General features: G+C 43.3%; 3 protein-coding genes and 1 long non-coding RNA gene across 38 annotated transcripts in view; 2 read left to right on the top strand and 2 right to left on the bottom strand.

Moving 5' to 3' along the window:
• Positions 1–152: 152 nt before the first annotated feature.
• LOC127934673 (glycine amidinotransferase, mitochondrial) lies at positions 153–4,325 on the bottom strand. The gene is made up of 9 exons (XM_052532208.1): positions 4,158–4,325; positions 3,148–3,363; positions 2,616–2,811; positions 2,308–2,498; positions 2,072–2,209; positions 1,823–1,987; positions 1,678–1,741; positions 1,025–1,141; positions 153–937 (listed from the first exon to the last, which is right to left on the bottom strand). Exons 1-9 carry the CDS (start codon positions 4,224–4,226, stop codon positions 825–827), a joined length of 1,269 nt encoding a protein of 422 aa, XP_052388168.1. The 5' UTR covers positions 4,227–4,325; the 3' UTR covers positions 153–824.
• LOC127934674 (uncharacterized) lies at positions 3,264–5,291 on the top strand. Its single transcript, XR_008147874.1, has 2 exons — positions 3,264–3,412; positions 4,919–5,291. It is a non-coding gene; the product is annotated as an uncharacterized LOC127934674 (long non-coding RNA).
• Positions 5,292–8,944: 3,653 nt separating this feature from the next.
• zgc:158482 (uncharacterized protein LOC100009650 homolog) lies at positions 8,945–15,172 on the top strand. Of its 34 annotated transcripts, XM_052532123.1 has the most exons (10): positions 8,946–9,514; positions 10,483–10,695; positions 11,164–11,322; positions 11,655–11,779; positions 12,515–12,709; positions 12,796–12,886; positions 13,302–13,500; positions 14,263–14,360; positions 14,439–14,569; positions 14,637–15,172. In XM_052532123.1, exons 1-10 carry the CDS (start codon positions 9,046–9,048, stop codon positions 14,811–14,813), a joined length of 1,857 nt encoding a protein of 618 aa, XP_052388083.1. In that variant the 5' UTR covers positions 8,946–9,045; the 3' UTR covers positions 14,814–15,172. The 34 variants fall into 34 exon arrangements, 1 of the variants encoding a protein (XP_052388083.1); XR_008147853.1 differs by lacking the exons at positions 14,439–14,569; positions 14,637–15,172 and adding an exon at positions 13,904–13,999 and having other exon boundaries at positions 8,945–9,514; positions 13,302–13,583; positions 14,192–14,360; XR_008147852.1 differs by lacking the exons at positions 14,439–14,569; positions 14,637–15,172 and adding an exon at positions 13,872–13,935 and having other exon boundaries at positions 8,945–9,514; positions 13,302–13,583; positions 14,128–14,360.
• A 4,265-nt stretch (positions 15,173–19,437) lies between these two features.
• The window catches only part of hdc (histidine decarboxylase), a 7,543-nt gene continuing 480 nt past the window's right edge, over positions 19,438–26,500 (bottom strand). The window contains exons 2-14 of one of the 2 annotated variants that reach the window (XM_052531144.1): positions 26,445–26,500; positions 24,101–25,889; positions 23,479–23,651; positions 23,283–23,396; positions 23,065–23,187; positions 22,832–22,972; positions 22,205–22,348; positions 22,037–22,103; positions 21,785–21,947; positions 21,374–21,461; positions 21,196–21,294; positions 20,840–20,941; positions 19,438–20,102 (exon numbers count right to left, since the gene is read on the bottom strand). The exon at positions 26,445–26,500 is cut by the window's right edge and continues 186 nt beyond it. In XM_052531144.1, coding sequence (XP_052387104.1) covers positions 19,527–20,102; positions 20,840–20,941; positions 21,196–21,294; positions 21,374–21,461; positions 21,785–21,947; positions 22,037–22,103; positions 22,205–22,348; positions 22,832–22,972; positions 23,065–23,187; positions 23,283–23,396; positions 23,479–23,651; positions 24,101–24,128 — 1,818 coding nt within the window. In that variant the 5' untranslated portion in view covers positions 24,129–25,889; positions 26,445–26,500 and the 3' untranslated portion in view covers positions 19,438–19,526. Of the gene's footprint in view, positions 20,103–20,839; positions 20,942–21,195; positions 21,295–21,373; positions 21,462–21,784; positions 21,948–22,036; positions 22,104–22,204; positions 22,349–22,831; positions 22,973–23,064; positions 23,188–23,282; positions 23,397–23,478; positions 23,652–24,100 lie in introns of both variants that reach the window. The other variant, XM_052531143.1, reaches the window with a different exon arrangement.

Here is a 26,500-nt window from a genome sequence, read left to right as displayed (position 1 = left end):
GCACACTTTTCAACCAGCCTTTGTCACTAATATAAAACATGCTGAAATAATGGATTATGAAGGATTATGAATATGTAGAGTAGTAGTAGAGTAACAGCTGCTGTTCCTCTGGTGATCTGTAGCTCTTAAGTTCATAAAGCTTAAAGTCAGGCTGAATTCCAAGTGTATCTTTATTTGAATGGTTTGACCTGACACACAATCATGTGTTGATAAAGAGAGAATCACAGCACAAGCGCAACGCAAAACAATCAGCCAAGCGTCCGTGAACACGTCCATGTAAAGCAGCGCACAGCGTCCTGACTCCTGCTCTTGAACCACATCAGAGGCAGATGCTAGAAAACACTTCTGTGAAGGGAAAGTATATGCCACTACAATGCATACAGATATTTACATTTTCATGAAATGCTTACAAAATAGCTGAAATATGGCTATAAAAATACCTGAGTTTACAAATTAACACTTGGCACATCACATGTAGGGTAAAAAAGAAAATTATATAGAATTAAAATGCATTATATAAGAAGTCATTACAATTCAAAATATGCTATTTTTTTTTTGTTTGTTTGTATGTTTTTTTTCTTTTCATTTTGGTAAATAGGAGGTAGAAACTCTTCTTCTGTGGTCGTGGTGGCGTGGGGGGGGGCTCTGCCTGCTTCGCTGGAGTCAGTCCTAAAACAGCCGGCCAGAAATGCAGTTGTTATTGAGATCACTGAGGTTTCTATTCATCACGTTCATATGTGGCGTTTGCAAAAGCCCTGACATGCACAGCGCTGTAAAACCATGCTGAAATCTGAGCTCAATAAGAACTGCGAGTCTCTGGCAGACTAGAGGAAGTAGGACTGGAGCGTCCCGCGGCGGCGCACGTCCGTCGTCCAGCAGTGGAAGCCTCCTCCCAGAGAGTTAGCGTGACGGATGCTGACTTTAATGGTGTTAATACCTGCAGGAGCAAACACAGAGCACGTGAATGAGGAGTCACATCACAGCTGAAGATCAGCTCATCACAAGAGCCGAAAACAGCTCTCACCCAGATTCTCAAACATCTTCTGTATGGTCATCTCGTTAGCGTCCACCATCACACGCTTCTCGTCCAGCATCAAGACATTCATGGAGAGCCATTTGGATGACATCCACAACGGATGATCTGAGATTACAAAAATGCACATCTAGCCAAATATTTAACAGATGGACATTCATCTTCTACAAAATCTGTGGAAATATGAAATAAGCATTTATAAGAGCAGTGACTGAGTGACATACAACATGACTCTGGACAATTCAATGCACATAGATTTCATTTGAAATATCTTTTGATTCAAATTGTTCATTTTCATGTTGTAGTTGGAACATCTGATTACAATTTTAATATATTAGATGCTCGGGATCTGTGTCTGTGTACTGGAAGCTTCTGTCACCAAGAAAAAGTCCTTGTGTGTAAACACACTTGGCAATAAAGCTCTTTCTGACTTCTTCCAGAGATGTTCATTTTTGACTCAAGGAACACTGACTCAGTTTTGAGCTCTGTATCAATATAAAATAACAACGTTAAGCTTGTGTTTAAAGAGTTAGGTGCTCTGATAGGATTTAAGGTTGTGTTTTGACTGAATAGTTTAGGAGCATCCCACCAAACTCGCGTCAGACCTCATGCGCTACAGTGAGACGCAGCACTCAGGTACTCACTGTCTGGAATAAGAGGAGTCGGAGGAGTCACCACAGTCCAGCCGGCCTTCTTAAACATCTCGATCTGCAGGAGAGAGTCACCATCAGGTGAGTGTGTGTCGCTGCAGTGCTACAGATCAACACTAGGGGGCAGCACAGCACTGACCTGCCTGCAGGGCCGATCCGGATTGGACAGCACCAGCCCCGGGCCGATGATGTTAAAGGTGGCATCGATGTGCATGGGGTTAGGGTCTTTGAAAGAGATGATGTGGATCTTGTAGGTTGGGGCGAGGTGACGTCTCATCCACTCGATGCCCATGTAGTTTGTAACCTGTCAGTGAAAATGTGAGGAGCTGGAAGAGTTCTCAACACAAGCTGGAGCATTAGAGAGGAATGAGAGCGGATGTGTACTCACCTGACTCCTCTGTACAAAGATATCAGTGCCAGCTCTGATGAAGTCTGCAGCGTCGAAACACGGCTCGAACTCAGTGGTGACAAACTTCCCCTGAGCAGCCAGCTTATGTCTGTCCTCCACGGTGCGGATGGGGTACTCCTGCACACACACACACACACACACACACACACACACACACTGTGAGTGCTGCAGTAGTGGTGTAACATGCATCTGTTTACACCCGTCTCTGTTCACACCTGATCGTACAGCTGGTCACTCATGGTGGGTTTGGGTGCAGTGGTCCACTTGGCTCCTCGTCTGAAGTACTCCTTGATGAGGGGCCGATACGCACGGTACTCGAAGAACCGGGCTCTCCAGGCCATCGGGGCCTCGATGATCTCGTTCCCCACCACGATCAGGATATCTCTCGGCATCGCTGCATACATGCCTGAGCAGAAAACAGCTGGTCAGTGTCACTGCTGATATCAGTGTGTGTGTGTGTGTGTGTGTGTGTGTGAGAGAGTGTGTGTGTGTGTCAGTGTGTGTGTGTGCGGTCAGCTCTCACCGGTGGAGGTGAAGTCCGGGGTTTTATACTCCACTGACCAGTCGATGGGTTCCGGTCGTCTCACTGTGACTCCCTCATGCTGGAGTATATTGCACATTTCCTCGATTTCAGCGACTGCTTTCTTCACGTGGTCCTTCGGGAATGTGTGTCCCCCGTGCTGCTGGTAGAAGGGCCAGTATTTCTCATACGTGTTGGCCTGCACACACACACACACACACACACACACATCTGATCATATTAGTGCTCACACAAATGAATGATAATGTTGTTAATCTTAAGCACACTGCAGTTTTATTGTCTGCTTCTTTAAATGCTGAAGCTCTTTTTTAGGGTTTGTCATAACTTATGTCAGTGACGGATGTAATTTAAATCCTTAAAAAAACTCAAGACAGATCCCTAGACTAACTGCTAGTTGGTCAGACTCGTTCTTAACACACTGACAGTGTTCATTAAACTGTATTCTGTCTATATTTATGTCCTGCCGTTGAATCAGCAACAAAAGATGGTGTTTCGGTAAATGAGGGTTGTGTACCTTGACCTCCACGGTGAACGGGGGGACGCAGGCGTTCTCGGCTCGCCCTACAATCACCTCCTCGAGCGGGTCCCACTCGTTGAACGCGCACACGGGGCAGTCCTCGGGCGCGTGCTCGGTAACCGGCTCGTCCACCGTGAGCGGGAGCTGCGCGGCGGCGGAACTCGAGGTGTTGCGGAACGCGCGCGACGCCCATCCCGACGCCACGCGACCCACCTGCGCGACACAGAACAAGAAACCAGAAAGAGCAATGCAATTAATGCAGGTGGGAATTATGGACGCCTAAATCAGCTGAATTATTAAAAGTTCAAAAGTTCTTTACATGTTCTTTAATGAAATCTATTCTTGTCACTCAGAAATTGCTAGTAAATTACACGTGAAATTTTAGGTTTAAAATAGCACTTTCTTGGGAAAAAAATATTCAAATAACCTGTTTTATTTACATTTTATAAATATATATTATTTACACTTACAGTTCGTATAATCATTGTCAAAACATTTAGTATTTAAAAAAAGTAATGTTTTTTACACACGCAGAATTTCAACAGATTACATTACGCCCTGAGAAAAAGCGATGTCAGGCTGTGATTCGGGCACTGCTTCAGGACTGAATGAGCGCGTGCAGAGAAGAGAAGGGGCAAGGGCTCGAGCTCGATCGCGAGATTATAACGCGCACAGTCAGATCCACAGCCCGAGCGCGCTCTTCATGAAAGTGTGAGGATCTGTGATCGCTACAGCTGTGCTGTCACTCACTCACAACACACGATCTCCAGCTCGGAGCCAATGCAACATTATCTTAGAACATGATTTACAGTAGATTAAAAGACGAATATGTTGTTTATAATCTCACTCCACCTGTAAAAGAGAATGCAGTTAAGAGTTTAACACTGCAAATCAATGTTATCAATCAGCTGTCATAACTGTATGAGGTCCCTGTGGTCTGTAAACGCATTCCATAAGGATCTGCTCGCGCACATGTGGCTCTTTACTCTGAGACGCGCGAGACTCACCAGAGCCCCGATCAGATGAGCAGCTTCTGCTCCACGGCTCCCTCCTCTCAGGCATCGGACTCGCAGCATGGTGTTCTGGTTCTGGTTCTGGACTGGAGCTCTCAGGCATGCAGCAGCAGTTCTGATCCGGGAAAGTAGGAGAGGCGCCGCGGGGACGCGCTTTTATAGTGCGCGCGCAGATGGCAAGGGTCGCCGAGAGAAATTCTTGTAGCAACGTGACATGAGAGAAACTGCAGCAGGAGGAGAAGATCCCTGACAGCAGCACATTCTTATCACTACCGCGTCTGAAGCGGATTAAAATGACGCAACCGCGCTCGATCACATTCGCTACTGTAATTACTGTAGGCAGCTGCTGGGCAATAATAATAATAATAATAATAATATAATAATAATAACAACATTCACTTTTACACGACGACCCTACCGCCCTCGAGGTAGGCTATAAGAAGCATTTATCAGATAGCTATAACAAGATAAAAAAGTAAAAATACGTAAAAGAATCATGTGTCTATGCATAATTAAAGAATGCATATCAATATTCAATTCAAGTTCATTTGTATAGCGCTTTATATTATACAAATCGATGCAAAGCAGAAAATTACTTTTGTACAATATAGGCTAGCTAATCAGAGGTGACTGTCAGTTAATGAACATATAGCAGAAATGTACGGAAAATCAATTAAAGATGTAATCAAACAGCAATTATTATAGAATGCAATCAAACTTATAGTAAAATTTGGTAGATCTGTATGTTGTTTCAGAGTTGGGATCATCTGAGGTCCTATAAATATAAAGCAGATCACATGATGAAGAATCTACAGCAGAACTTCTCAACCCTGGCTCTCCAGATCCACTCTCCTGCAGTTTACCTCCAACCTTGATCAAACTCACCTGCCAGGAACTTTCTAGCCATCATGAAGACCTTTAGCTTGTTCGGATCTAAACTGGACCTCGAGGGCCAGGGTTGAGACGCCACACAGCCGAACCCTGAACCCGACCGCGAGCCAGTGCAGGATTCACTCCAGATCCTGGAGCCCAGTTTTGCACATGTTGAAATGTTTTTGTTGGTGTGCATTTGTTTTGGAGACCTCAGCTAGGAGCACATCGCAACTGCACATAAAAAATACAAATATATGTGTGTGTGTGTGTGTGTGTGTGTGTCATGTTTTGAGCTCAGAAAGAAAACAATTACCAGGTTTATATTTAATGTGCATCTCTTTGTCATCTGTGTAAAATGCTCATTTAGAACAAGTGATCCTAAATGCTGACCAAGAGGGAAATGTTAGTAGTTTGGGGTCCAGACAGACTCGAAGAGGTTATTAGTGTTAAGAAGGTTATGAGCAACAATAAACTACGTTATTCAATTAAACTAATAAAATACCAAAATAAAATGGTAAGATTTAAAGATTTAAATAAACTAACTGGACGGTATAGTGGTGGTGATCATATGCAACACATTACTGCTTTACCAAACAAAGCTTAGTAAAACTTGACTGTCAGAAACCAGGACAAACACAGAGCTGATGTGGCAGACAAACTGCAAGATAATATTTAAATAACACATTTTGTCATCAATGAGAGAAAAACAAGACAAAAGATCAATGCAATCAATGGATTTTCCCTGAAACTGATGGTACGAGAGGAAAAACCAGAGCATTGTACTTTTAGATTGAAAAGCATGAGATCATTGAGACACAAGCTCGCCGTTAATAAAACAATCTCTAAAATATGTCTTTTGTTATGTGCAGCGGGACACTCAACAAATGAATGAATGTAAACCGCTGGAGTAGAGTTCAAGAGTCTGATTGAGTCGATGTGTGTATTGAGCTGAACCCTGGACTCATGAATGAGCTTCAGTCCTCCAGCCCTTGGCCAGAGTTCACACGCTCTTTGACTAATAACTGTTCCATCTAAAGAGAAGGCCTACATTAGAGCCGTAATTAGGGAATCCACGTCCACAGTTACTCCAAAGAGATCAACACGGATGAGTCCTCCAGAGAAAGATCAAATCATTATATAGTGAACATTTCTGCCCAATCTGTACGCTTTACAGCCAGCTATAACAGTAACATACAAACACATCAGACCACAGTTTTAAATGAATATGCTAATCAAAGCACCCTGTCCCAAACGGCCATTCTGAGCAAACAGCTGAAATCACTAACTTCATTAAATAAATGCATGTCTGTATGTTTACAGCAGTATAATAATTAGTCGTCACTATACGTCTATAGCGCATGTTTCAAAGCAGCTTCACATGAATAAACAGAAAAATAACAGAAGTGATGCAAACCTCATCAAATATGGGAGAAATGCGGATTCTGCTGTAATGCAGCTCTAAACAAGAAAGTGTCATTTTTCAGATCAATTCAGTGTTGAAACAAGTCCATTTGAGCTAGAACCGTCTCTACAGAAGACAATAGTGTCCAGATAAAGTTTGTTCTCATCTGACAGTGCAGTTAAATCAATAATCTTACTAAATATACATATTAGTCAGGGCAGAGTACAGAAGTGCTGTATTTACACACCGAGCACGACTGCCGCTCATCCAACTGCAAACACTGAAGAAGTAGGACACTCAGTGAATTCAGCTGAATGAGTATTCATGTTCTTGAGATATTGGACATTTGTACAGTGTGTGTAAAGTAGTGTTTCCAGTCAGAGAATAAAGCTGAATGTACAGCTATAAACCGTGTTTGAGAACTCGGATCTAAGTCATCTATTTTCTAAACCACATGCAGAATGCTATCGGTGTGTGGCTCCTCCCCCTCTCTATCACTGTAACCTTGAGAAGTTCAAATCTGTCCCATTCTAGCACCTCAAACACACAGCTGGCCCGCAGGACTGTCTACCGCAGTGCATGCTGGGAAACAGGCCTCTGTAAACATGTCTTTCCACTCATACATCTGCTGTGAGTGTGTGGGAGCGGGATGTCACAATTATTGGCTGAATGAAACTCGGCCTGTATTTCGATAGCAAGAGGTCATTGAGTTTTATTTTTCAGCCGGAGTAAAACAGCTGCTATCAGGAGTCCCTCGAAGAACTGATAGCGACGCTTGTCTTGACACGCTCTCGAAATGATGCAACAGCTCTGTGAATCCACCACAGTTCTGGCACTGGATCAAACTGCTTATATAAAGCCAAATCCTGTCAATGTTTATGTGAAAACAAACAGCCATACAGTGGTCATTAACTATATTTGACATCATGCACACTAAATATCAGTTTCAGAACACTGACTTTTACAGAGTTAAAGGCTCTCAACTGATCGACTGTCACTGTGCTCCGAGTAAGTCAAGCATTGATAAGAGTTCCTCCAACAGACTAACACAACACAACAGCTTGTAATCTGCACTGGATTCTGTGTTTTGTCCTGATTAACTAACTATAGTGTGATCATTCAAGCACACAGTGAGAAGCAGCACATCATCGGTCAGTTTTGATGAACAGAACAACAGTCCTTCACTAAACTAGTTTGTCATTTCATTTTACTACATTTGTAGACAAACTGCAAAACATGAGCCTTGTTGCTTTTTATTGAATCAGTTCAAAGACTCACTCATCCGTCGCCACTGTCTGGTGTAATATACCGTGTAATAGCTAATGAACGAATCAGTGAACTAATCATTCTGTTCTTGAGATGAATCAGTAACAACACACCAATTCCAGAAGAAAACCTTAATTGAGGTTCAACAAATAAAAAATAGATGCAACATGGATAAACAAATGATAAAGCTTGGCTTATTGAATATCAGATCCATTTCTATGAAAACACTTTTTGTAAATAATATGATAACTGATCATAATATAGATGTGCTCTGTTTGACAGAAACTTGGCTAAAACCTGATGATTACATTATTTTAAATGAGTCCACCCCCCAAGATTATTGTTATAAACACGAGCCGCGTCTAAAAGGCAAAGGGGGAGGAGTTGCTTCAGTTTATAACAACGTTTTCAGGATTTCTCAGAGGGCAGGCTTCAAGTATAACTCGTTTGAAGCAATGGTGCTTCATATAACATTATCCAGAGAAACCAATGTTAATGATAAATCCCCTGTTATGTTTGTACTGGCTACTGTATACAGGCCACCAGGGCACCATACAGACTTTATTAAAGAGTTTGGTGATTTTACATCCGAGTTAGTTCTGGCTGCAGATAAAGTTTTAATAGTTGGTGATTTTAATATCCATGTTGATAATGAAAAAGATGCATTGGGATCAGCATTTATAGACATTCAGAACTCTATTGGGGTTAGACAACACGTTTCAGGACCTACTCATTGTCGAAATCATACTCTAGATTTAATACTGTCACATGGAATTGATGTTGATAGTGTAGAAATTATTCAGCCAAGTGATGATATCTCAGATCATTATTTAGTTCTGTGTAAACTTCATATAGCCAAAATTGTAAATTCTACTTCTTGTTACAAGTATCGAAGAACCATCACTTCTACCACAAAAGACAGCTTTTTAAGTTATCTTCCTGATGTATCCAAATTCCTTAGCATATCCAAAACCTCAGAACAACTTGAACAGAACAACCTTGTAACAGAAACTATAAACACTGATGCTTACATATTCAATATCGCACTGTCAGAGTGTGAAAGTCAAGACATATTGAAAACATATTTTAATAAAATGCAACGACTAATAATGTAAACAATAACAAAACGTCACGATTATTGTAAGCCAGCAGCTGTTTTCGTTTTTTTGGTGCATGTTGAAGACCAGACCAGAACCGAACAGATTTGCGCTCATAATCGCGTCCGTCTCGCTCCGCCTTCAGCAGAACAGAAACAAAGAGCGTGGAGCTGCTGCACTCTTCAGCTCGAGCTCTGATCTGATATTGTGTGGTTTGTTAAAGTCGCGCATCATCGAGTGAAAGATGTTGCTTCTGTCGCTGCTGCTGATCATCGGTCCTCTGGTTCTCACGGTGTTTTTCCCGTATTTCTGGACAGATCTTGTATATCACACAGACCTGTTGCGCATTTTACTCAAGTTCGTGTCCCGCAGAAGAAGGCGACCCCTGTTTTTGGCTTTGGACCGGTTTTTGGAGCAAGTCGAAACGCGCCCGAACAAGGCGTTTATCGTTTTCGAGAATAAACGGTACTCGTTTAAAGACGCAGACCGAGAGAGCAACCGAATAGCAAACGCGTTACGGGTCGCGTCGGTTCTACGTCCGGGGGACACGGTGGTTCTGTTCATGCAGAACGAGCCTGCGTTCATCTTCTGCTGGCTCGCGCTGGCCAAGCTCGGCTGCGCATGCGCACTCCTCAACAGCAGCATCCGCGCGCGGAGCCTGATCGCGTGCGCGCGCTGCTGCCGAGGCGCCACCGTCCTGATCGCGTCCGAAGGTGAGAAACAAACAAACAAACAAATAAACAAACAGCCTCCATAAACTAAGAAGAGAGCTGGGCTCAGTGTAGCTATCAATAGTTCAGACTTACTTAGATTTTGCATTTAAAATTTGAGGTTTACTCTTCTGTATGTTCTTAAGAATGTTTTAATCATTTTGGACTGTTAATGCAAACAACCTAAATTAAGTACAAATTTAAAAATGTATTAGGTTTGTTAATATTCTACTCTCATTTTACACTAGGTGCAAAAAGTATTCAAACCCAGGACCTTAATGACAAAAATGATTCCCAGTAAAGCAGTAATATTTAATCATATAGTGCCTTTTAAGCATAAATCATGCATTCTTCGTTAAAAGGCTTTCATTCTGTTAACAAGTATTCAGATTTTTGCTATTTTGAAAATTGTGAACTATTTTCCACCTGATGACAGCACTATCTCAGACTATAGCTAATGAAGCTAATTAACCCTCACTTTCCCCCTGTTTTCTGCTCATGCTGAGAAATAAAGACTACAACTCTATCCAAGACTGTAATAATCAAATAAATAAATGAATAAATAAAATATGCTTAGCATTTAGTATATGGAAAATAATAGATTTTTGTACCTGCAATGGCATTATGTAAACAAAGAGGCATTTAAAGGGTTATTACAGTCCTGAGAATGAATTCATTTTGATCGTTATGATCGAGTCTGCTGCTGGTGAAACCATCTGTGCTAGTGAAAGCAGCAAAAAAAGGATCTCTGTGTCACTTTCTGAAACCGACACAAAAGGGTTAAGAGCAATAGTAGTTCCCATATACGCGTAACCCTAACCCATACATGGAAGATTCCACAGAACCAAGATACTGCTCAAATAGTTACTAGAGTTATTGTTATTAAATGATAAAAAGGATAGCTGTATTGGTGTGTTGTGATGTGTGTGTGTGTGTGTGTGTGTGTGATGGTGGGGTTGTGCTCATCTCAGAGCTGCAGGGAGCCGTGGAGGAGGTGTATGAAGACCTCGTGCAGGAGGGACTGACCACGATCTTCATCACGGCTGAAGAGCTCCGATCATCATCAATGAAGAGTTTGATCCGAGCGGCGCAGGAATCCTCAGACGCTGATGTTCCTCAGACGCTCAGAGCAGACGTGTCCTTCACATCTCCGGCCGTCTACATCTACACGTCTGGAACCACAGGTGTTCTTCCGCTTCCATCATATTTTCATTTTAATGTCAGTTCAAGTGTCTATATAGTTTTTATTCACTTTTACTTCAGTTTCAGCTATTTCAGTACAAGTTCAACTAAATTAAATTGAGAAATATTTTTGAGGTAACTAGCTGAAATAAAAAGAGTTTTAGTTTTTTCAATTTTATTTCAATTAAACAAACAATGTCTTCTCCATGGTTTAAGTTTACCACACTAACCCTGCTAGTCTTACTGTGCTGAATGAAGGATGTAATGTAATGCTGCTGCTACAGAGAAACACAGAGAACATTTGCTTGTTTTCAAACTGAAGGATGAATCAGAAGTATTTGATGTGTCTTATCATCTGATTTGTAGTGGAAGCAGAATCTGTAAGCAGTGACTGGAAAATAAAGGAGTGTGAAGGGGTTAATAATCCTCTGTCTGGCAGTAACTGGTGTGTGTGTGTGTGTGTGTTTCAGGTCTTCCTAAAGCAGCAGTGATCACTCAAACACGTCTCCTCGCTGCTCTCGCTGTGCTGGCGTCAAACGGTGTAACAGATTCTGATGTGGTTTACGTCACTCTTCCTTTATATCACACTGCAGGCTTCCTCGTGGGCTTCATGGGCTCCATAGAGACAGGTGTGTGTGTGAGAGAGAGAGTGTGTGTGTGTGTGTGTGTGTGAGAGAGAGTGAGTGGGTGTGTGAAAGAGTGTGTGTGTGTGTGAGTAAGTGCTTCATAACTGTGATCAGGAGCTCAGAGCATAATTTCCCCTCTTTCCTGTGAAAGAGCTCTTTGTGTTTGACTGTAAAGCAGCAGAAATTCACAGGAATGTTCCTCTTTAACCGGGTTAAAGGTCGAGTCACTCTCACACTCAAGCACACACACAGATCTTCATGTCATATTCTCTTATTGCTGTTCACACCACAGTCCTGTTCTGGATCAGAATAATCCCAGTTTCTCTCATTCTCAGGTTCTACTATAATTTTGCGCCGGAAGTTCTCTGCGTCTCAGTTCTGGGACGAGTGTCGGGCTCATAATGTGACGGTGATTCAGTACATCGGCGAGGTTCTGCGTTATCTGTGTAACACACCGCAGGTACAGATCATCAACACACACCTGACAAATACAGTTCCAGCTTCAGTGTGTGATAGTGAGTGTTGGTTTACATCCGTGTATCGTAAGAGTCCATTAGATTACAGTGTTTATATCAGCTGACTGTGAAACACTGAGCAGATTTAGAGAGCTGGCAGCTCAGCGTGGTCACTGAGGCCGTGTGTGTGTGTGTGTGTGTGTGTGTGTGTCATACAGCTGTTACTCTCTGAAAACTGATCCCAGCACAGCTGGTTGGTTTAAATAGCTCTAACTCTTCCTAGCAGGAGGAGCCGGCGTGTCTCTCTCTCTTCTCAGGAGAGTCACACACTTGTTTGCGATCAGATGTCAGCTTTGGGTGTTTTATTTCCTGACCATTGAGGTTTCGCAGGTAAATTGTAAATATTCTTACTTTGGTCATTGAAACCAGATCCTGAAAACCACATGCGCTCATATGACTGAGCCATCAGCCAATCAGAGCGTCCGTTAATCTCGGAATAGCTGCTGGCCTTTACTTGGAATACTGCAGTGAAAGTGATCTCCTGAATGCATCACGACACGAGGAGATCACGTTTTATTCCAAGTTTCGCTGTGCACTGAACTGTAAATTCCCGCACAAGTGTTTCCACTCATCCGAGTGCAGGAATCACATCATCTATAAATTGTTATTGATCTGAGCGGTTCTCAGTAACACACAGATGTTAGCTCTAGTGTTGTTAGTGATTCACTGGTGTTTTCTAGAGAGCGAGCGATAAGGAGCACGCCGTGCGTTTGGCCGTCGGGAACGGGCTCCGCTCAGACGTATGGAGGGAATTCCTCAAGCGCTTCGGTCACATTCAAGTTCGGGAGTTTTACGCCTCCACAGAGGGAAATGTGGGTTTCGTGAACTACGCTGGAAAGATCGGCGCTGTTGGACGGGTCAGCTTTCTGCACAAGGTAAGGCTGTACGACTGGAACCACGTGACTCTCTGTCCTTCAGCTGAAAGCTCTGATTGTCAGTGTGTTTTTCTCTTGTCGCACAGAAACTGTTTCCCTATACTCTCATTCAGTACGACACAGAGCATGACGAGCCGGTGAGAAACTCCAGAGGTCTGTGTGTCGAGGTGCCTAAAGGTCAGAGGTCACACATAAACATGAAACACACTCGACCCTCTGTAGAGTCCCATATAAAGAAGAGCACTTCATGTTACAAACCACCTAGACTTTATTGGTACTGACAGACTGAGCTCTTCAAACCATCCCTCTGAAGACCCAAAGTCCTCACATCATATTAAAAGGAAACATCAGATTATTTTTAGATACGTCAGCTTCACTAGTTGTTGCTGATTAAACTAGACAAATATGATTTTAATATTTAACTTTTTTGACATTTGACAAATCAGTTTAAACCTTTGATCTGGATGTTTCTTAAATCTGATCATGTTCTTAAATTGTCCCTTAAAGTCTCTTTAACACTGAATGAGCTTCTGTTTGCGTGTGTGTGTGTGTGTGTGTGTGTGTGTCTGTGTGTCCTGATGTGTTTCTCCAGGGCAGACCGGGCTGCTGGTGTCCAAGATTACAGAAATTGCTCCTTTTGTTGGTTATGCACAAAATGAGCAGCAAACAGAAAAGAAGAGGCTGCGTGATGTTTTAAAGCACGGTGATGTCTATTTCAACAGCGGTGATCTGCTAAAGATCGATCATGACAACTTCATCTACTTCCAGGATCGAGTGGGAGACACATTCAGGTATTTCCTTAACATCATGCTGTCAGAGATCAGATTAAGTGAATATGCGTGGTGATTGGTGGAGGCTGAAGTGAATCTGCGAGGTGATTGGTGGAGGCTGAAGTGAATATGCGTGGTGATTGGTGGAGGCTGGAGTGAATCTGTGAGGTGATTGGTGGAGGCTGAAGTGAATCTGCGAGGTGATTGGTGGAGGCTGAAGTGAATATGCGTGGTGATTGGTGGAGGCTGGAGTGAATCTGCGAGGTGATTGGTGGAGGCTGAAGTGAATCTGCGAGGTGATTGGTGGAGGCTGAAGTGAATCTGTGAGGTGATTGGTGGAGGCTGAAGTGAATCTGTGAGGTGATTGGTGGAGGCTGAAGTGAATCTGCGAGGTGATTGGTGGAGGCTGGAGTGAATCTGCGAGGTGATTGGTGGAGGCTGAAGTGAATCTGCGAGGTGATTGGTGGAGGCTGAAGTGAATCTGCGAGGTGATTGGTGGAGGCTGAAGTGAATATGCGTGGTGATTGGTGGAGGCTGGAGTGAATCTGCGAGGTGATTGGTGGAGGCTGAAGTGAATATGCGAGGTGATTGGTGGAGGCTGGAGTGAATCTGTGAGGTGATTGGTGGAGGCTGAAGTGAATCTGCGAGGTGATTGGTGGAGGCTGAAGTGAATATGCGAGGTGATTGGTGGAGGCTGGAGTGAATCTGTGAGGTGATTGGTGGAGGCTGAAGTGAATCTGCGAGGTGATTGGTGGAGGCTGGAGTGAATGTGAATCTGTGCAGATGGAAGGGAGAGAATGTGGCCACCACTGAAGTCTCTGACATCATCAGCTTGCTTGACTTTGTAGAAGAGGCAAACGTCTACGGAGTTCGAGTTCCAGGTTTGCTATAGCAACATTTACTCTGAATGTCTTTCCTCACGTGTGACATCACAGACATTCCTTTATATGTTTGTGAAGGTCACGAGGGACGGATAGGAATGGCTGCAGTAAAATTGATGGACGGAATGGAGTTTGAGTGCAAAAAAACATTTGACCACGTCTGCAGGTTCCTGCCTGTTTACGCTCGACCTCGTTTTATACGCATTCAGGTAAAATTGATGATAAACCAGTTAGCACTAGTCTCCTGCACACACATGATGTGTTGTTTCTCTCCAGAGCACAATGGACGTCACCGCCACCTTTAAACAGCTGAAGCTGAAGTTGGTGGAGGCCGGATTCAATCCCAGCATGACGACTGATTCGCTGTACTTCCTGTGTGAGCGTGAGAGGACGTACATCTCACTGACCCCCTTCATTTACCAGCAAATCCTGTCTCACAGCATCAAACTCTGACTTCTCTCTCCTGTGCTAGTATTACTATTGTTGTTTAGCTGAACTATCTCAAAAATATTTTACTGAAGTATTAAAGAGGCACTGATTCAGCTTTTTAAAAAACCTGATCAGTATCACATTTTGCTAACCAAGTCATGTATATTTGTGCTGAGCTGTTACATTTGTTGCCCTTTACGAAGCTTGTGTCAACAACATTTCAACATGGAGTCTATTAAATCCATGTGATCTATGATTCTTGAAGATTTTCCTTATTCTATTATGTAATAATGTTTGTTTTTAACTATTTTATATATGAATCTCAAATGAATTTAGCCCATGACTGGTTAAAATAGATATTGCATTAAATTTTTTTTAATGAATCAATGTTTGGTTTATTTTGTTTATTTTAGTGCTAATACACCTAACTGATTTAATTACTTTGACAATTACTTTTATTTCTGTTAGATAAAATAAGTGGGATTTTGATATAGAACTGTTCATCACAGTTAGCCGAGCTGACAGACAGTTCGAGTCACTAGAGAATAGCTCAAAAGTCTGTTTTGCCATTTAAATTCATCCATTTCACAAGGGCAATGAAAAATAAGATATGCTGAGAAAGATGTTATTTGTGAGCAAAAAACAAGGCTCTAAGTGTGCTAACACAAAATAAGATATAATAATCCCTGCATTTGTGCCTGTATTTTTATCCCTTGTTATGTTATGACCCAAGTAACCAAATTAATGGTTCTTTTCACAGATTAAGTAGTGAGGTCTGGTAATAGACTAAATATTATACTGAACAGTACAATCAATGTAAAATTCACTATTGGGCCAGTAGTGAAATTAAAGGACAACATCTTGACATGAAGCAAAGTAACAAACAGACAGAATTTTCTTTGCAAAGATGTTATACAGTATGTGAGTATTCAAAAAATAATAATCCTGTATGGATCAAACATTTCAAAAATTGTTGTGTAAATTAATAATAAAACAATTAACAATAATAAAAATTATGAAAACAAGAAGCCCTGTTGAAATTAGAAATTTATTTGTCAAAAATAACTTAAAATTATTGTTGCAGATGTGAATGATAATTAATACGCACCAGGTTTTTAGACCAGAAACATTTCACAAATAAACCCCAGTGTACTAACTTATAGCTACTCCTTCCTCTCCTCCTAACCTCCTCCATCCTCACCTCCTCCTTCCTCTCGTCCTCACCTCCTCTCTCCTCACCTCCTCCTTTCTCACCTCCTTCCTCACCTCCTCTTCTCCTCACTCCTCCTTCATCACCTCCTCCTCTCCTCTTAACCTCCTTTCTCACCTTCTCCCCTCCTCACTCCTCTCCTCAACCCCTCCTTCCTCCTTTACTCACTACTCTCCTCCTTCCTCACCACATCACCTCCTTCTTCCTCACATCCCCACTCCTCTCCTCCTCCTTCCTCACCTCCTTAATCCTCTCCTCCTCCTTCCTCAACTCCTCCTCCTCTCATCCTCCTTCCTCAACTCCTCACTCCTATCCACCTCACCTCCTCCTTCCTCTCCTCCTCATTCCTCTCCTCCATCCTCACATCCTCAATCCTCTCCCCCTCCTTTCTCAGACCTCTCCTCCTACTTCCTCTCCTCCTCACTCTTTTCCTCCTCCTTCATCATTCCTCTCCTCCTCCTTTCTCACACATCTCCTCCTCACCTTCTCCTTCCTCTCCTCCTCACTCTTCTCCTCCTTCATCACTCCTCTCCTCCTTTCTCACACCTCTCCTCCTTCCTCTCCTCCTCACCTTCTCCTTCCTCTCCTCCTCACTCTTCTCCTCCTCCTTCCTCACACCTCTCCTCCTCCTTCATCTCCTCTTCACCTTCTCCTTCCTCGCCTCCTCACTCTTCTCCTCCTTCCTCACTCCTCTCCTCCTCCTTCCCCACCTCCTCACTTCTCTCCTCCTCCTTCCTCACTCCTCACCTCCTCCTTCCTATCCTCTTCACCTTTTCCTTCCTCTCCTCCTCACTCCTCTCCTCCCCCTTCCCCACCTCCTCACTTCTCTCCTCCTCCTTCCTCACTTCTCACCTCCTTCCTTTCCTCTTCACCTCCTCCTTCCTCTCCTCCTCCTTCCCCACCTCCTCACTTCTCTCCTCCTTCCTCACTCCCCACCTCCTCCTTCCCCACCTCCTCAATTCTCTCCTCCTCCTTCCTCACTCCCCACCTCCTCCTTCCCCACCTCCTCACTTCTCTCCTCCTTTCTCACTCCCCACCTACTCCTTCCCCACCTCCTCACTTCTCTCCTCCTCCGTCCTCACTCCCCACCTCCTCCTTCCCCACCTCCTCATTTCTCTCCTCCTCCTTCCTCCCTCCTCTCCTCCTCCTTTCCCACATCCTCACTTCTCTCCTCCTTCCTCACTCCCCACCTCCTCCTTCCCCACCTCCTCACTTCTCTCCTCCTTTCCTGTTTCTCCATCAACATGATTTATTTTGTTCTCGTCGGGTTGACTGTTTTTTGCTTATTTTTTCTGTAAATTAATATACTAGTTGTGGCCTAATGGTTAGAGAGTTTGACTCCTAGCCCTAAGGTTGTGGGTTCATAAATGGCTGCCCATTGCTCCGGGTGTGTGTTCACAGTGTGTGTGTGTACTTTGGATGGGTTAAATGCAGAGCACAAATTCTGAGTATGGGTCACCATACTTGGCTGTATGTCACTTCACTCACTCAGTATTTTATTCAGAATTTTATTTTAACCCTGTTACACGATACTGGACTGGTTCACGGACACTGTGAGGAGTCACCTGGAGAAACGCTTCATCGTGTTTGAGGTATAGAGCATTACTCTTATGATGCTGATTGCTAAGTGGTGAACGTGTTCTGGGAACATGCACACGTACGCTCAGGTCAGAACATGGCGCTCTTTCACAGGAACATGCCCCAGTACATGTAGACATGGCTTGCATTCGCGCTTCTGGGCATCAGAAGCAGACCTTTGCTGCTGTGTCACGGCCTTCATCACTGATGCAGATGAACAGAACAGCTTTATTCAGGATGGCTAGTCATGCACCACATCAAGTCTGCCCCACCCCCTCCATGGACCCCTTTCTTTTTACATGGCCTATTTGTATATTTGTACTTTATTTTATCTGTATTTAATGTTCTACTGTTAGTGTTATCTGTATGCACCAAGGGTCTTAGAGTAACGCAATTTAAATTCTCTGTATGTATGTACTGTACATGTGGAAGAACTGACAATAAAACAGATTTGACTTGACATGACTTGATGAACACACAGCCAGATTTATTCCCCTGGAAATGAAACCTTACACTTAATTTAATACATTTAATACATAATATATCACGAACCAACTGTGTATACAGCTGCTCATTCTTGTTATTTTAATCATACACATTAGAATAACACAACTGGATGTCTGGAAAATATCAAAACAAGCAAAACTGAAACATACCGTTATTTTTAATATTGAGTCAAAAAAGATTTTGCATAAATAAATAAATAAATACGTTACACTAATACAAATAAAATATTCTCCAGGGTGTGTATATATATATATATATATATATATATATATATGTATCTTTATATCTCACAAAGAAAAGAAAAAGTTTTAGTCACAATTTTCATATGCAGTAAAATGTATCTGTATACATAAAAGTATAAGGCCGTCTATATCATTAACGAAGGAATGATCATATTTAGGTAAATGAAATCGTTTGAAAGCCCCTGGACAGTCAACATTTAATCAGGTGCATTATGGGATGCTTTAAACACACGTGAAGAAAGAGGAACATGTCAGACTTGATGTTCAGCCGACGCCTTTAGATCAGAATGTTTGAACAAAAATAAAAAATCATAACTTTATAGGTATAAATCATATTTGTCAGCATCAGGGATTACCAAACATCTTGTCATCCTCAAATATTCACTTAATCTTCCCCTGAGATTCAGTTTTTCAGTCATTTAACAAATTCACGGCTCTCTGATGTTAATGCTCACATGACATGCAGGTGGTGAGTGTTTTATTTTTATTAGACAATGATCAATTTTTATTATTTTTATGATTGAATTATTAGCTTTGCAGCAACTCACAAACCCCATAAACCCTGAGAAACAAAACATTTCAATCAAAGGTTTTTAGGACAGCAACAGACAGAAATCAATTGGACTGTTAGTAGATATGATTTTATAAATCAATATTGACAGACACCGATCATATTGTGCTTTTACAGTAAGTGTAATGATAAAGGGACAGAACACATGTGTTTTCAGGCAGGTGTAAATGCAGCAGCTGACATGGTGATCTTCACTGACCTGAGCGTATGAAGAACACACTGAAGTCCTGGAGAAGCTGTGTGTGAGTGTGTGTGAGTGTGTGTGTGTGTGTGTGTGTGTGTGTGTGTGTGTGAGTGTGTGTGTGTGTGTGTGTGTGTGTGAGTGTGTGTGTGAGTGTGTGTGTGTGAGTGTGAGTTTGTGTTTGTGAGTGTGAGTGTGTGTGAGTGTGTGTGTGTGTGTGTGTGTGTGTGTGTGTGTGTGTGAGTGTGTGTGATTGTGAGTGTGTGTGTGTGTGTGTGTGTGTGTGTGTGTGTGTGTGAGTGTGTGTGTGAGTGTGAGTGTGAGTGTGTGTGAGTGTGAGTGTGAGTGTGTGTGTGTGTGTGTGTGAGTGTGAGTGTGTGAGTGTGAGTGTGAGTGTGTGTGTGTGCGTGTGTGAGTGTGTTATTTGTTATGTTATGTATAGGTGATGTTATTTGGTGGGCAGAGGGCTGGTCTCCAGAGGGAAGCAGTTGAAGCAGCTGGCTCTGCTGGTGACCCATCCTCGTCTGAAGGGCTGGTAGAGCTGCTGCATGCCGCACTGGGCCCACACCTGAGACAGACTGGGCACGCTGTGGAACTTCAGCAGCCTCTTCTGTGCTCGGTGCTCCGGCGCCGGCCGCTCGGGGATCTGCTCCAGCGGGGCGTCTCTCTGCACTCTCTGGGGCGGGAGCTCGGCGCTGCAGCTCAGGGAGCGGGTGGCACGTCTCTGTCCCTGCCGCACCAGACGCTCGTCGATCATGGGCTCCAGACGCATGCGGCTCAGCTCGTCCTCGCTCTCCTCGTCTGAGATGATGCTGGGCTGGCGTGTGAGAGCGCAGGAGCGCAGCACTTCTCTGGCCGTCTGATGGATCAGGCTCCAGTCCCTCTGGATGTCCTGAGCGCTCGTGAACTGAGACGTCACGGCGAAGCGGATGATGAGTTTGTTCCCGATGGCGGCTGGAATCAGAAACATCTGGCCTGATTTAGTCAGTTTCCGCAGTAACTCCTGCGTCGCTCCATTTCCAGCCTGAGAACAGAAGAAAGGTGCTGATGTGAAAGCAGGAACATAAATATATATTACATATACACAGTATTTGAATACAGTGAAGTGATTGAAACCATTGGTCATGACTTGTCAACAAGTTTTTGCGTCTTGTAATTTGTGTAATCATGTAGACACTGCACAGACACACATTATAGATGATGCAGATGTCACGTACATTAACTATTACATAATACTGCAGACAGAACTCTCAGGAAAAAAATATGAATGATGTCACTGGAGCGGGAACTTATACAGATATGTACCGTTTAGGTACTCAGTGGCACACGTTAGGAGTAAATAATATACTGCCACAGTCACAGCTCTTTTCTGACATTGTACATCCACTGGAACAGCACTGTAAAATATGACTTTCTCACTTCAAATATCTAAAGATTCTTAAAAGCAAGATGCATTTACTTCAGATGTACAGTGAGTGAAGATCATAAGTCTGGTTTTCTGAGAAATGCATGAAAATGAATTGAGTTTGTGCTTAAAACAAGAACAAATAAACCAGATATCTGAAGTTACTGTGCGTCTGAAGTAAATGCATCTTGATTTAAGAACGTTTCAATATTTGCACTGGAAAACAAGAACATCACTCTTCAAATACCTCGGCACATCAATATCATTCAGAAACATGATAAACTGTGTGTCATGACATGATGATCATGTGACTGTGATGACTTCCTGTGAGTATGGAGGCATTAGATGACTCTCACTCGTAAGCAGAAGACCACCAGACCGAGGTGCCGCTGCGCTGGGATCTGGAAGTTTGTGTCGTTTCTGACCAGAGACTCGAACAGCTTCGCCATCTCCACGCTCTGACATCACAGGAAACGCATCATCACAGACAGGAAACGGCAGCATTAGCTTTGACTGTTCATGAAACCGATCAAGCGTAAACAGACTTGTTGAATCGAGGGCTGCTATTTGCCTTACAATGATTTAAGAAATTCTTTCTGCTGGTGTTTGGTGTGACACACAGGATGAGGTTCAAGTGTGTAAGAGGACATCATGTTCATTAATGAGGATTGTAAAGTTTATGAAGGATTATATGACTACAGGAGAGTCTCACGTGTCGAATGTGATCCTGCAGCTTCTTCAGACCGAAGGAGCGCATCACAAACCACAGCTTCAGAGAGCGAAAGCGGCGGCTCAGAGAGATCTGCCAGTGCTGCGGGAGACCAGCGCTAATCAATACACAGCAGAAACACACAGATAAACACATGCTAACCAGCGTTACGTGACTCTACCATGAAGTCAGTGGCGTCTGAGTTCTCATGTCTCAGGTAAAGCGGGTCGACGGTGAACGTCTGCTGGAGCTTCATCTTATTCTTCACCCTGCGGTTCAAACAGAGGCTTTACAAACATTCACTGAACTCACATGAGATTCATTAACGCTCGGAAAGAAATCAACTCTCTGATTCCACAAGCATGCATTAAAATGATCAAAAGTGAAAAAGTCATTTATAATGTTTGAACAATCATGTGACATGATTGAAGACTGGAGTAATGATGCTGAAAATACAGCTTTGATCACAGGAATAAAATTACACTTTAACCTATTCACACATCAAACGGCTGTTTTAAATTGCAATAATATTTCATAATATTACTGTTTTTATAGCAAAAGGAAAAAAAAACAGGACACAAGAGTCTCTCACCAGAACGCCGTACAGTCAAAATGGACCATCATCCACTTGGATGGGTTGAAGACGAATGAATCAGCAAACTCAATTCCGTTGAGAAAATAACGTAGTTCAGGACACAGTAGAGCAGAACCTGCATACGCCGCATCCACGTGCAGCCAGAGACCCTCACGAGCACCTCCACACACACACACACACACACACACAATTTATTAATAAATTACGGTACATGTGCTTTTTAAAGACTCTTTGATTCATGACACTTACAGACAGGGCCGAGTTCATCCAGACGGTCAAACGAACACACACCGGTGGAGCCCAGCGTCGCACACAGCTGCAGGACACACACACACACACACACACACACACACACACGGTCAGAAACAAGGCAGCACAGTAACAACCTCAACGGCTGATTAGCTGAGGCTGATTCACCATCACGGGTACGAATCCTCTCCTGCGGTCCTCCTCGATGGCTTGCTGAAGAGTTTCTCCACGCAGAGAAAACGCCTCGTCCGTCTCCAGGAACCGGATCTTCACCAGAGTGATCAGACCGGCCTTCTCCACTGAGGAATGAGCCTACAGAACAAAACAAACACTCGTTCATGATGATCCCCGAGACACTTTCAGAAGGAACAGTCAAAGATCAGCATGGTGATCTGGTGGTGATCTGATGGTGATCTGATGGTGATCTGATGGTGATCTGATGGGGATCTGATGGGGATCTGATGGGGATCTGATGGTGATCTGGTGGTGATCAGATGGGGATCTGGTGGAGATCTGGTGGTGATCAGATGGGGATCTGGTGGCGATCTGATGGTGATCTGGTGGTGATCTGGTGGTGATCTGATGGTGATCTGGTGGTGATCTGGTGGTGATCAGATGGGGATCTGGTGGTGATCTGATGGCTTTCTGATGGCGTTCTGGTGGTGATGTGATTGTGATCTGGTGGTGATCTGATGGTGATCTGATGGTGATCTGGTGGTGATCTGGTGGCGTTCTGATGGCGTTCTGGTGTTGATGTGATGGTGATCTGATGTGATCTGGTCACCGGTGAAGCACCTGGTCGGAGGCGTATGCGATGAGTCTGGAGTTCAGCACTGACTCGTCCGTGTCGGCGTGTGTGAACTCACTCTTCATCTGCAGGATTCGGTCTTTCCTCGCAACGAGCAGAGCGACCAGTGTACACTCACTGACCGTACTCTGCACACAACAATGACTTACAGACATTTCTACTGTAAAAGTCAACAGAAAACATGCTGATTGGCACATCAGTTGTGATGTGTGTTGTATACCTGCAGGATTCCTCCTCCGTTGCTCTGTGGATGATGGTGTAAATAATGATCTGGCAACCCAAGCGCTTTACACAACCAGTCCAACACACACATCTCCAGCTCAGTGCACGCTGGACTAGATGCCTGCACAATACACACACGCACACACAAACACATACTATTCAACATGATGCGTAAGGCTGACACAGAGAGTGTTATGTGTGTGTGAGAGTTTTTACCCAGGTGAAGCCGAGGCAGTTGATGGCGTCTGCCAGCATGTCACCCAGCAGAGACGGCCATGAGGTGAGTGCAGGAAAATACGCATGCATGTGAGGACTCTGCCAATGAACAACCTACAGACAGACAGCAGCATTACAGAATACTGGAGTTCAACAGGACAGACAGAAAGATGGAGAGACAGAAAGACAGACGGACCCCAGGCAGGATGATGTTCTCCACGTCCTTCATGATGCTGCTCCAATCCTCCGGCTCATACGGGGCACTGCTGGGCAGCAGAGGACGCATGTAACCCGGCTGAACATCTGGAACGACCCGCCGCTCTCGGATCCGTGTGAGATACTGCTGGATGAAATCCACCATCTCCTTCCCTACACACACACACACACACACACACACACACCAAAACATTATACTACAAACACACTGTGAGAAGATCACTAAGAATCACTGCAAATACAAGAATGAACAACATTAGAGAAAAGTTATAAAACAACAGATGAAGAGCACAGACACTCAGATATTACAGCATAACATCTAATTCAGAAAAATTAACTTACTAGATTTCAGAAGATGACAACAGAATACAAACACTTGATTAAAATGTCCTGAATATCATTAATTCAAGAAGTAAATGTGATGGAAATGTCTCTAATTTATATAAACATCAAAGGTTTTTTAACTAAAGCAGCTGTACGAGGTTGAATAATGTTAGTTGTGTCCTGTAAAACTATTAAGAACCATTCGTATAATTCGGTTCTAACAGACAGGTCACTATTGGAGCGACACACTGGTAAGATTTGAAGGTTCAGATCAGTACCTCTCATCATGTACTCCTGCGACTGCATCACGTCTGTCAGAGGAAGAGAAGATCAGCGAGCTTCAGATCTCCGTCCGCTCTTATAACTGCTGCTGACGGAGACGCCCACTGACGCAAACACACCAACTACACAAAGACACGCTCTGATTCAGAACAGCACATCCCTTTCTGAAATATATGTGTTTAAGAGCTCAGAACATCCCCAATACTGTAATGCTTCATCTTCAGACACACAGATGCTGTTGCTGGTTCAGACTGTAAAACCCTTGTATTGTGCATTTATTCAGATTTTAATCAGCAGAGATGCTCAGATCCTCCTCAAAGAAACCAAATCCAGCCCTGCTGTCTTTTAAGAATAATATTTTTATGACAGAAATCCTGAAAAGAGCATCACAAACAACAAGCAGCAAAACTCTGTAAACACAAGAGATCCATGTTGATTATCAGTGAGGAAACTGAGTCTGAGTCTGCAGATCAAACACATTATCACATGACATCTGACATCACTGCGCAGTTAAACCCTCTTCACCCTAAGGCCAGTGGAGGGTGTTGGGATGTGGGTCAGAATCGAACCTGTGTCGGCCACACAAGCACCACAGCTGAGAGGCTTCATGAAAGAACTGAAGTAAATGAATGATAAAGATCCGGTCACAGAAAGCACAGACACTGATGTCTTTCTTCACGTTCTGTGTGTGATTAGGTTAGGGTCAGCTTCTGTCTGTACGCCTCCTTCTTCAGGAACTGCTGCCTGTATTTCGGCGCCTCAGAATCTTGTGTGTTATATGCTCATCATTGCTTTGATTAATCAAATAAAAATGTGCATTTACATTGATGCATTTGGCAGATGCTTTTATCTAAAGACACTTGCACCGCCTTCACAGTACACATCTGATCATTGCATGCTTTCACTGGCGTTGCGAGCACCATGATCTTCTGAGTTCCTGGAATTTTATTGAAAGCATGTTATTGTACATAAACCAGCTCATGAGAGGGATTGTGGGACATGTGTCTGTACCTGAAAGTTCTCCAGCGAGAGCGTCAGCAGCAGCAAACACATACACACACACACACACACACACACACTGAAAGAGCCGGGCAAACACACACAGACACACGCACACACACACACACACACACACACACTCTGAGAGAGCCAAGCAAACACTCACACACACTTCTCTATATGTTCGTGCTTATGTGTTTCTCTCACTCTGCTGCCCATCAGGCGTAGGGACTATTATGGGCTGGCTGATGCCTGTGCCCGTCTGCAGATTGCCCAGGTGAATGCTGTCTGTTACTATGGTAATGACCTGCTGAACTCCAGAGCTCATGTACTGCTGTATGTCTCCATCGACGGAGATCAGCTCTGCGTCAGAGACGAGGGTTAGATGACATCCCATCATCAGATCAACATCTCCATCAGAATGCACTTACTCTACACAACAACAACAGAGAGCGTCCAGCGGCAGCATCAGGCTGATTTCACAGGATCAGAGCTTTGATGCTGCTCTGAGACGCTGTTTGTTCAAATAACTGCAGGGTAATTTTCTTCATTGCACAGAAAGCAAACACACAATCATGCGTCACGAGTGTTTCTGACAAAGGAGGTCATTCATAAACGCAGGTCGGGTCACCTGTAGATTTGCTGTTGTTGGCAGTTGACACAAGTCCGGTGAGATTAAATACTCCTCCAGGGCATGTGGATGGTCAGCGTGTGGATGGTCAGCGTGTGGATGGTCAGCGTGTCTGGACTCTTGGGGTTCGTGTTGATCTGGTTCTGTATTGCCACCTGATGCACAATTATCATATTCATGAACACACTTTGACACAGATGTACTTGTTAACAGCTGTTTCTGCTAATTTTTAGAACCACTTCATCAATATTATTAATAAACATCAATACTTTGTATTACAGATGTACATTCAATTACTGCGTATTCTTCTCATCTATGCAGAAATCCACCGCTCAGTTCAGTAAAGCAGGCTAATAATAAATGAATGAGCTGATCTGTCTGACCGATGCACTGATGATACTTTCAGAATTAACTGTTTAAAGTTCATTCATGTCTCATTTACAAAAAAAAATAAAAGGTTTTCTATTTTATTTTATTTCAGTTACTTAAATTATTTAATTAAATGAACTAAAAAGCAGTTTTTTATGGGTTTTAGTCTTAATGAACTATAATAACTTATAACTTCATCTTCTGGTGAAGTGAACGAATCTCTGGTGATTACAGGAACAAAATAAAAAGCATAAATCCAAAAAACAGAACAGTTGTTTGACATTTAAAAGTTTATCATGCCTGTTTTTATCAGCAGGTGGCGCTGTCACCAAACCACTCACGTGTCAAAGACTTGGACAGTCGAGCACTGAGAGTAAAACTGCCTGAGAGCATCAGA

Source organism: Carassius gibelio, chromosome A18 (assembly GCF_023724105.1).
Source record: "Carassius gibelio isolate Cgi1373 ecotype wild population from Czech Republic chromosome A18, carGib1.2-hapl.c, whole genome shotgun sequence".
In the NCBI taxonomy this organism is placed as follows: domain Eukaryota; kingdom Metazoa; phylum Chordata; class Actinopteri; order Cypriniformes; family Cyprinidae; genus Carassius; species Carassius gibelio.
This window is presented reverse-complemented; position numbering and strand designations above follow the sequence as displayed.